Genomic DNA, 11244 nt, shown 5'->3' with positions numbered 1-11244 from the left:
AAGGTTGAGAGGCTGGAACACATCCATGAAGATGCTGTGGCGTGCTTGTGCTGTGTGGGACCAGGCGCAGCCGTGAGAGAGCCCAGATCTTAGGCTGTCAAGGGCTAGGCCTGGTCCCTGAAGTGGGCTGCTTCCTGCGGGCCCCATCCGTCTTGCTTGGAGAGAAGGGTGTGCATGCAAAGAACCCCTCAGACACCACCCAGCTCCCCCACTCGACAATGGATGAGACCACCAAGGCGGAAGAGGCTATTGCCATATTTACACACACACACAAACATGTGTGTTCTAGTTTTGTGTGTGAGCCCCACGCCCTGCCCTGCAGTGTGCTAGCTTCCACGTGGGGAGGGGCAGGCGAGAGGATGCAGGGGTCGCACGGGGCCCCAGGGGAGTCTGACGAAACTCAGGTTCCCCCGCATCCAGAGACATTTCCTCAAGGCATCCTGGGGCTTCGCATCCCGCGCGCATCCCGCGCGCGCGTTTGCTTTCTAAGCCCTCTTGCCACGTGGTCTCGTTTCCCTAATTTACGACTCTGTGGACTGGCGACGGAATTATAGCTATTTGTTCCCCTTCCCCGGTTGCCCGCTAACGAAAACCCGGCTTCATTAATTCAAGTGCTTATCTCGGAACAACGTGTTAACAAGCTCTTCGGTGGCGCTCTAGCCATTTCGCTTTTCTGAGAAGGTGAAAGGCCCTCCAGTCCATCTGGTGGGATCCTCGCGCATTTCCCTTTCAAACGCTGGGCTGACAGACCCGTGAAGAGCAAATGGGGTGTTAGCTAATATCTCATTAGGCCTCAGCAAGTCACAGCCCATTTAACGGTGGCAGGCACCAGTCTTGGCCGCCGCCTCCACCGGCAGACGTTGAGGACGTCAATTTACAGTCCTTTTCTCCCAGCCGTGTGGCCCTGTCTCCCGCGTTTCTGTCATCGTCTCAGGTGAACGAATTCCTAATCTCTCCCTTCCCGGGGCCTCAGGTGACACAGACGTGGGAAGACTACGGAAGTGGCTGTCCTTATGATTCTTCTGACAGCACCCACTGCATTTGAGAACAGCCACCCCGGCCGTTGGAAGACTTGGGAGAGCTTTGTCTTTTAGTTTGGGGTTGGTGACATGCCAGGCCTGGTAAGCTGCAGATTCGCTGAACACCTATGCCCTTGTTTCTTCAGACTGGGCTATGGGTACTTAAGTGTTGGGCTGTTAACCCAGGGTTAGCGGTTCAAACCCACAAGCAGCTCTGCGGGAGAAAGAGGAGGCTGTCAGCTCCATCAAACCTTACAGCCTTGGGAGCCCACTGGATGGGAAAGGATTCTGTCGGTTTGTTGCTGGTAAGGAGCCGTAGTGATACAGCAGTTAACTGCTCAGCTGTTGACTGAAAGTTGTGCAGTTCAAAACCACCAGCCTCTTTAAAGGGGCAATGATGTGGGAGTCTGCTTCTGTAAAGATTTGTAGCCACGGAAACCCTACAGGCTCACTGAGATGGAAATCCCTGGACGGCAGTGGGTTTGGTTTCATGGCTATGAAATCCTACCTACAGTATCCCACACAGACATTTGCATGCAGAATGTTCCTGGCTGGCATGTGAAACACTCCTCTTCAGAGGAGTCTCCTTGAGGTTACTTTTAGCTCAGGGCAAGAACAGCGTCAATGGGCCCAGGGACACCATGGTTAAGTGTTTGGTTGTTAAAAGGGTGGCAGTTCGAATCCACCCAACTGCTCCAAGAGAAAAGACCTAGTGATCTTCTCCCACAGAGATTACAGCCTAGAAAACTCTATGGGCCCAAATAAGAAAAGGCAGTTCTATTCTGTCACAGTGTGTCACTAAGAGTTGGAAAGGGAGTCCACAGCACCTAACAAGCAAGAGTGCCTAGAATCAAAGGCCATGCGGAAGTACTGTGAAATCCATCCCACAATGACCTGTGATGAACCAGGAGCTAATAAGGACTAGAGTGAAAATCCCAAGGTGAGATGACAAAGCACTGTTTGAAGTTAGAAACTCAAGAACAAGCTTATTTTCAGAGTATCTGGCTAAAAAGTGACCAAAGCACCATGGGTCTCCTGAGGTAAATGCCTTAACAAGAATTTCATAAAGAAATTTGAGAAAGCAGAGTAGTTAGTAATCGAATCAAATGTAGGAAAGCCCTAACCTAACGACAGACGGGTGAGATGACAAAAGACACTCTGTCGGTGTGGGAAGTGTAGAATAGATCACTGAGCTCTAGAGAGCTCTCGTGGCACACTGGTTTAACTGATGGCCTGCTAATCCAAAGGTCAGCAGTTCAAACCCATCAGCCGCCCTGCAGAGGTAAGAAGAGGCTAGCTGCTATGGTAATGATTCACAGCCTCAGAAACTCACAGTAGTAGTTTTGCTGTTTCCTCAAGGTCACGCTGAGTCAGAATTGACTCGATGGCTGTGGATTAAGTTATACAACTCCTTAGACTACCATGGAGGCCAGAGAACATCATTAAGGTAATTTTTATTAAAAAAAATGATAGGGGGGTACAGAAAGAACAAAATTATTTCTCATAAAATGAACAAGTTTACATTTGTATGTTTTGTGTATTTGGGACCCAATGAGGGGCAAAGAGCAAGGTTGCAGGGCAGAGGTTTCCATGAGCAGAGCACAAAGCTAATCTCCAAGGCGGCATCAGTGCAGGCGGAGAGCACCTGGGCCTCCCTCTAGCCCCGCCACCCACCAGCAAGCACTTCAGGTAAAGTAAGTTATCAGTAGGAGCTTTTTAGGGGTGTTCAGACCCAATCTTCTCCGGCCTACGCGACACTTTTACATGAATACTTGATAGGCAGCAGTAGATAAACAGTTCATAAAATTAAGTACTATTGCCCACAGAATGTTAATGTAAACTGAGTTTAGTTCATGCTGGTTTAACTAGAATGGTTACGCTGAGCCTAATGAGGGGAAAAGGGGCTGAGTGATGGTTTAATTGCTTTATTCAACGACAGTCACAAAACAGCAGGTCTGGTGGAAAGAACCATATACTTCTTTTAAAAATTATTTGTGAAAGGGCTTTGTGGAGGAAGTCAGAGAAAGGTTACATAGAAACAGCCTGGGTTTCACATAGGGGGCAATTCTGCACATTGCCCTAGAATTCAGCTTGTGTTATATAATGGGAGAGGAGGTGTTGGGGGGGGTAGTACTGTTCGACTTTAGGTCTCATAGAGGGTGGGAGACATTTCAAAATGTTGACCCATGTTCACAGAAATATGAGAATCACAACCCCAACTTAGGAAGGAGCCACACCCCAGGCCTCTTCAACCCTTTCCTCATGGTGCGTCTGGGGAACAGTGCTTTTCACCGTGAAGTGTCGCCTGAGAAAGGTCACCTGTTCTTTGAGGAACAGAAACTCAAACTCACCAGTTGAATGATCACGTGTGTGTCTGCCCTGTGGCCGGCCTGTAAGAGGGGCATCCACGGTGCACAACCAGCTTCAACTTCATACCAAACAGACATGGTGAGCCGCGGAGCCACAGGGAGAAGTTTGAAATCATTTATTCTTTACGTCATGGGAGACAGAGGGTGCCAAGCCACCCAAACAATGCACGGATGTTTTGCTTCTTAGCCCACCGGGTGTCACAAAAGGACAGAAAAAAGACTGACCGTTATTGTTTCGAAAAGGGCAATGAGCTCTTCATCCCCTACCTAGGCCTTGGGCTGAACAACAAGGTGCTGCTCCCTGCTCCTCTCCTGTCACACAGACAAGCTGCTTCTCCGAGCAGTCCAGTGTGTGCACGTATGTGGGGATGGGGATGGGGGAAATCGAGCTTCGCGATTAAGAATCCAGTCAATAGATGCAATGAGTAAATCCAAGAGAGCGGGCAGTGAAATAACAATAGCTTCAGTTTAAACACAGAATGGATTCCTAACCCGTTAGGTGGGAGCGCTATGTCTCAGTCGGCAGTAAACCATCCGCACAGGTGAGGTAAGGCGGCCTGGCTGCACTGGGGCTAACGCCAGCCGGGGGAAAGGCAGCTCCCGGCCATCAGCACGGCTCGCCCAAGCGCTGGCTGCGCGTGCGGGCTTACCACGGCCCCTCGGAGTTCCCTTTGTGCTCATTAGCATTTCCCTTTTCGTTTCCCGGGTACTGAATCAGGGGTACATTTTTAATAATAATTAATGATGGCTAATAAATATGACAGACGAGTTTCTTAGCACAAAAAAACCCCCGATACATATATGATGACGATTTTTCTTTTTCAGTCAGATGCGTTACTCAGGAAAGCGCCCTGACGCGCCGCAGTGGTGAAAGGCGCATTGGGCCACCCGAAGCACCTCCAGCTGCAGGACATGGAGGCAGTCTGGCTTCCACAAAGGTGTACAGCCTGGGAGGCCCACGGGCAGTTTGCTGTGTCCTATAGGGTCGCTGTGAGTCGGTGTTGACTTGCCAGCAGTGCGTTGGGTTTGGGGTGTTCATGGGGTTCCAAATCAGCAGAGGATCTGACATAAGGCCTGGCGCTGCGGCGGTGCTTCGGCCGACCTCCGCTGGCTTTGCAGCCGGAAGCGGACAGATTTCCCCCAGCGCGTGCTTGGTGAACGAGGCAGGATCTCGCCTGGCTGGGCGATGGCGGGTAAGAATGAAGAGAAACGCAGACGGGCAGAGAATTCACTGTGTGCTCCTGGGGGAGCGGGCGGGGCTCCCGCACCCCACACCCCACACAGCAGTGCCGGGACGGAGAGAGTGGGGCCGCAACAGGCGAGGAAAGGCGCCCCCGGTGCCCACCACTGGGCGAGAGGCTGCATCTCCATGCCACGTGGGAGTGAATGTGTTCAGTGCAAATAAAAGTCTCCAGATACTGGGGTGCTGGGTGCTGGGGGAACCCAAAGGGTCTGGATAGCACAGCAAAGGCTCATTTTTTCCAAAGGAGAATTTTTTTTCTTTTCTTTTTAATGCCTATGTACCTGCACAAGTCACCGGTTGAAACAGTTCTGTGGGTCGGTGGGGTATTTTAAGGTGTTTCCCATTTACATTCATAAAAAAGTGGTCAGCTGTTAAGAGTCCCTGCTTCACATTGACTGCACGCTGCCAGCTCCCAGGATGTGGCCCCTTCCTCTGGCTGGACACAATGCGCTCTGCGCTCTGCGTCCTGCAGGCTGGGTGAGGAGCCAGGAGTTCACCCTCACATGCCCAGGCCGGCCTTTTTTGAAGTCCGGTTGCCAGAGCTGGGTGAGTTCGGGTTCGTGTGCCTGCTTGCAGCGCAGTGGGTGTGGACAAGGCCACCATTTGGATATCTAACAAACACAGGCTCACAAAAGGGATTTTGGCACATCTGGCAAAGCTTTTTGTCCGAGAGCCGAACGGAGCTTCCTTTTACCTTCATCTGCAAGAGACCAAGAATTCCGTCACACAGAGTAACAACAAGGAGCTATTTTCCCCGAGCAGAGAGGCCTCCTCCACAGATTACTGCTACTGTCAAGGACCGTTTTAATGTCAACTTCTTGAAACAGACTATAAAACGTATGAGGAGCTGAAAATAAAAATCCTCTTTAGTACCCTACCCAATCCAAACCTGTGACCTTTGAATGCATTCTAATCCACGGTGACCTTACAGGACAGAGTAGAACTGTCCGGTAAGGTGTGTAAGGCTGTTAACTAGTAAAAGAAGAACACTGTCTCAATTTTCTCCCACAAAGCAGCTGGTGGATTGCAACCACCAACCTTCAGTCAGCAGCTGAGTGCTACTAGGGCTCTCCTTCTTAGAACCTTAACAAAAAAAACTCCCTGCCTGGAACCAATCCTCACTCATAGTGACCCTCCAGCACAAAGTAGAACTGCCCCTTGGGTTTCCAAGGCTTGGCTCCTGCAGAGTGGCTGATGGGATCAATGGCTGGGCTTGTACCTGCAGAGTGGCTGATGGGATCAATGGCTGGGCTTGTACCTGCAGAGTGGCTGACGGGATCGATGGCTGGGCTTGAGGTTAGCAAGCCGTCCAACGTGTTATCCACTAGGCCAGCAGGGCTTCTTAGTAATTAGAGGAGTACGAAAGCTACAAAACTGCTTTCTTATTTCACAAAGTACTGGCTGCTTGCCTGGCCAAGGCAGATAGTGTTTACGTTTCTATCCAAGATGCTCTTCTCAGTCCTCTGCGCTGTCATTTTTAAGGAAGGACTGTAGTAAATTCATAGACTATGAGAGATGAATGGCACCATAGAAGTCATCTAACTCCCTCAGCCTCTTATTTGCAAATAAGATGACTGAGATATGAGATATGAGACACAGACATGAGACTCCTACAGCTTGTTAGTGGCATGTTCCTGGTTGCTCTTGGTGACATGACTTCCTTGCTGCAAAGGTGATAAAAGGGAGATGTGAAGCCAACAGCTCCAGCTGAAAAATGGGACTTGAGTTTTTACAAGTTAAAAAGTCCCAGTGGACAAATGACAGGTATAAACCCAGATACGTCCATCTATTTGTAGAACTGAGTAGCAACTTTGTGAATTCATCATGCATTCAATAGTTCCTGCAGACATTCAACCCACATTGATTAAATGCCTGCCAAATGCTAGACTCGGTCCTAAAAGTACAGAGATGAATAAATGAAGTTCCTTGTGCCGAAGAAATCAGAAGTCTGGTAGGAGAGGGAGACAAACATGGATGCAGGCAACGTGCCCGTGAAGTGGAGAGTAATATGTCCCAGCTCCAGCTTTGGCGTGGGTCACTCGCTAGTTGCGTGGCGTGCGGGTCTCACAAGAAAGAAGTCTCCAGAAGCAAAGGAGAGTGTAGAGACTAAGAGCGGGCGGCTCTGAGTTGCGCAGGAATTCCTATCTGGCTGCCTCCATTTACTAACACCTGTGAGACTTCTCTTGGAGCCTTGGGGGTGTGGCGGCTACGAGTTGGGCTGCAATCCGTCTGGTTGGCAGTTCGAAACCACCAGCAGCTCCAAGGGAGAAAGATGGGATTTTGCACTCCTGTAAACAGTTACCATTTCAGAACCACGCAGGGGGTCACTATGAGTCACCACTGACTTGATGGCAGTGAGTTTGGTTTTCAGTGAGATATCTCTGTGCTTGAGTTTCCTTTTGTGTGAAATGCAGACAGGGAAAGTAGATAGCACAGAAAGCCCTGTGTTGATGAAATTATAGCAAGCATGTAAAGCCCCTGGAATAGCAGCTGCATACCTCCTATGTGTGCAGTGTGTGTCAGCTGTTACTGTGACACTGTCTGTCCCTTGAAGGAGCCCTGGTGGTATGATGGTTAAACACTCAACTACTGACCGAAAGGTTGGCAGTTCAAACCCATCAGCTGCTTCTGTAAAGACTGCAGCCTAGGGGTTGCTGTGGAGCAGTTTCACCCTCTCCTACAGGGTCATTACGAGGCAGTGTCAACTTGAAAGAACACAACATCCTCCCTCCCTTAGCCTTCTTCACACCTCTTTCTGGATTGTCAGGGTCTGAAAGGGGAGAGATGAATACCTACCAGCTCAGCTTGTGACCCTACCCATACATACCTCGGCTTTTCTAGAGTAGAATCCTATATTTGAATGATTGGTGGTGTCATGGTTATGTGTTCGAAATCACCAGTCCCTCTGTGGGGTAAACATGGGGTTTTCCACTCCTGTGGAAAGTTAGTCTCTAAAGCCCACAGGTGAAGTTCCACCATGACCTACAGGGTCACGATGAGTCAGAGTCAACTCGGTGGCAGTGAGTGAGAAAGGCACAGAGGGGGGAAAGAAATGACGTACATTTTTCCACAAGTAAAGTCTACACTTCAAAAAATGTCAGCTGGCCAGGGATGCTAAATTGCCCAAGGGGCCACGCACCCACCTTATCACATTTGTAGATTAAGTTTTCAGACTTGGCCAAGCCTGCAGCCACTTGAGTCATCCTCTTGGTGTGGAAGCTCTGCCTCATGGCTCCCATCAGGAATGGGCAGAGGAGCTGCACGGACCAGGTGTCGGGCAGCAGCTGCAAAACCTGGGCCGCATCAAATTCTGTGGCATGGTGATTCAGGAGGTCCACGGCTGCCACGACCAGCCCGCAGTCGGCAGGGCCGGCGCGGAGGTAAATGGAGAGCAGCGTGTGGAAGAGGCGCTGCCGGTAGGGGTGGTCCCTGCCCTCGGAGCTCCACAGGCAGTAGTCCTCAGCCGCAGAGAAGTCCTTCAGCTCGTGGACCAGGATGTGCAGGGCCTTCTGGTGCTCCTCCAGCTTCCCATGCAGGATGGCGCTCTCCATGTGCAGGCCTGTGCCCTGGATTTTCTCTGTCAAGCAGAAGCTGCAGGTTAGAGATGGGCAGGCCAGTCTGGCGCAGCTTGCCTTTGGGCCTCCCTTCTCTTTGGAGAAGGCGAAGCACATCTGGTCCCCTAGATGTTGCTAAACACTGCCACCTAGATGACTAAGACGAGACTTTCTTCTGAGCTGTTCCAAGTCTGAAGCCAGGGCTTCGTCAGAGAGTACAAGACTAGTGAAAGGATTGAGCCTGCGCTCTGAATGAACATTTGCTCTGGTGTCTAGATGTGTTAAACAAAGACTCCTCATCTCAGAAGGCCCCAGGGACCTGGCAAACACAGCAGCTCCAGGCTTCGATTCATCCATCGTTATTCTTATTTCCCAAGAAAGGGTTCCTTTTCTGCCGAGAGGAGCTGCTGCCAGCTCCACCTCCATCTGGACAAGCACCGCTCCCTTCCCAAAAGCGGTCAGAACCCCGTCTGACCAATTTCATTCCTATTTAAAATACATTTTATTGGGAGGAAGATGGACATGTATATATATGTATATATCATATATACTCATGTATAAGCCGAATTTTTCAGCACATTTTTAATGTAGTTTTTGTGGTAAAATTGGGTGCCTTGGCTGATATTTGGGTTGGCTTATACTCAAGTATATATATACTGTATACATATATATTAAACCCATACCTATATGACTTAAGGGTTTTGTTTCTCCGGTCTTTTAAGTTCCCAGGTGATCGGGGAAAGACTCCCTCCAAAGGCAGCTTCAGTTCTGCCACAGGCCCTGCCTGAGCGGCTGTTTCTGGTTGTCCAGGCTCTTTGCTTCCCATCACAAAGGCAACATAGAGGGATGGGATGTAAGAGTTCTTCCTACGGCAAAGGAGTAGTCTACGGATGATGGTATTCAAGGGCCAAATTTAATACTCCAATGACAGGCACTTTGCACTTGAGCTCAGCCACAGCAAGACCCCCCAGCTGCCCTCCAGTCCTGGTAATTGAACCAGATGCGCACAGTCTCTAGTAAAGGGGTCTACAACGTACTAACTATAGCTCTGGGCAGGAGAGCCACGCGCCCCCTGGTCATCTCCATGATGAAACGCCAACAGACAATTACCAAGTCGCTACCGTGTTGAGGGCACAGGAAGAAGGGCAAAGACAGCGAGGAAAAGCAAAGTAATGAACACTTACGTGGTGACTCCCATCCATCATCCTTATGCCTGTGCGTCTCAGTGCAAGCAGACGGGACAGTCATTGTTACAACTTCCCCAGGCTGACAGATTCCCAAGCCACCTCGCCGGCAAGCATGGGCCAGGGGCTGTTCTTTAGTTTCTAGTGCTCTTTTCTGGGTGCCTCTGAGGGCATCCCTGTTCTCTACGCGCTCCCTGGCTTTTATCTGGAAACTCAGGCGGACACTTTACGACTGTGCAAACGTGACCTCCTCTAGGAGGCTGACCCTGTTCTCTCCACGCTGCGGCACGGTTCATTGCTCAGTCTGGAACATCTACCAGCCTTTATCGGCATGCCCATTCAATGGGACTCTTGAGGCCCAGAACCAAATCTCTTTCATCTTCATATCCATGATGGACAGTGCCTGATGCTCAAAAAGGCTGAGTGAATGAAAACACTGATCGGCAAACTCATTTCTAGCATGCTTTTTTAAAAGGGTAAACTACATAGCCACCTGGTCCACTGCGCGTAGTCAACTCTGACTTACAGCAGCCCTATCCAGGAGTTCTGAAGCTGTAAATCTTTATGGGGACAGCTAGTCTCATCTTTCTCCCACAGAAGGGTCGGTGGCTTTGAACTGCTGACCTTGAGGTTAACAGTCCAACACTGACCTGGCAGTGCCACCAGGGCTCTTAAGTAGGCTATAAACCAGGGATGATCTTAAACAAGACTTAGCAATCAGTGCACTGTGGACAGTGACCTATCAGAACGAACACTGGCTAAGAGTGAGCAGTGTGGCTGCACAGATGCAGGGCAGCTGGGGAGGAAATGCTGTTCACCTGACATACTCAGACCCATGTGCATGTCCTGGCTCTCCTACTGAGTGACCCGGGGTGAATGGGCCCCCTCGCTAAGCTCCAGTTTACTCTCCTGTAAAACTGGGGGCAACCACAGGGCTTACCCTTCACATGGTTTATATGAAAACTAAGTATCACAATACACATTGAGCAAGTGGAAATATGCCTGGTATATAGTTAGCAGCCCAGTAATCATAATAACAGTGATAACCTGTGTTAAAGCAAAACACGTGGATGCCGGCCCCTTCCCCCAGAAGAATCTATTTCAAAGGATGGCACTGAATATGCAGCTCCGGGAGAGGGACATGTCTGATCAGAGCACACGGGAACAGATGAAGGGGGAGGAGGAGAGAATGGAGCACATCCTGGCCCACCAGGCTTTGAGGATGATGATCCCAACTAGAGCAGCCAGTCCACAGAGAGGACCACATGGCCAGTCCCACTATGAGACATGACGCCCCTCATTGACAGCACCAGAGACACAGTGTGGGTACTGCACCTGATCTGATCCTGCCACACCAGGCAAAGCACTGAGGGGGTGCAACGGAACAGTAAGGGAATGGAGTGGCGAGGTCCCCAGGGAAGGCTGAAGGTGGACTTTGGGGCCAGGGCATGGTGCCCCAGCAGACTGGACTGGAGAGCACTCCTAGGGGCTAACAAACGATCCTTGAACTAACTATAAGCTTTTCTTTCTTGTGTTCTATTTTGTTTTTTTTTGTCAGTGGTTTGTTGTATATTGTTGCTTGGTTCTGCTCTGTCTTGTTTTTGTGCATGTTGTTATCTCCGCAAGTCTGTCTAGGTAGGATAGGCTAGATGAACAATCTGGAGGAGAAAACAATGGGACCGACAGTTCCAGGGGGACATGGGAGAGGGGGAAGTGGAGGGAAAGGAAGTGGTGTTAACAAACCCAGGGACAAGGGAACAACAAGTGAAACAGATTGGTGGTGAGGTGGGTATGGGAGGCCTGGTAGGGCATGATCAAGGGTAATGTAACCAAGAGGAATTTTTGAAACCCTGGTGGGGACTGAGCATGATAGTG

The 11244-nt window shown here is 50.1% G+C and overlaps 1 protein-coding gene across 2 annotated transcripts in view; it reads right to left on the bottom strand.

Moving 5' to 3' along the window:
* Positions 1 to 2456: 2456 nt before the first annotated feature.
* The window catches only part of TGFBRAP1 (transforming growth factor beta receptor associated protein 1), a 74757-nt gene continuing 65969 nt past the window's right edge, over positions 2457 to 11244 (bottom strand). For both annotated transcript variants that reach the window (XM_045283971.1, XM_004704435.2), the window contains exons 11-12: positions 7775 to 8208; positions 2457 to 5331 (exon numbers count right to left, since the gene is read on the bottom strand). In XM_045283971.1, the coding sequence (XP_045139906.1) occupies positions 5131 to 5331; positions 7775 to 8208 (635 nt within the window). In that variant the 3' untranslated portion in view covers positions 2457 to 5130. The remainder of the gene's footprint in view (positions 5332 to 7774; positions 8209 to 11244) is intronic.

Source organism: Echinops telfairi, unplaced genomic scaffold (assembly GCF_000313985.2).
Source record: "Echinops telfairi isolate 266 unplaced genomic scaffold, ASM31398v2 ScPeMD7_7467;HRSCAF=8505_1, whole genome shotgun sequence".
Taxonomy (NCBI): Eukaryota; Metazoa; Chordata; class Mammalia; order Afrosoricida; family Tenrecidae; genus Echinops; species Echinops telfairi.
This window is presented reverse-complemented; position numbering and strand designations above follow the sequence as displayed.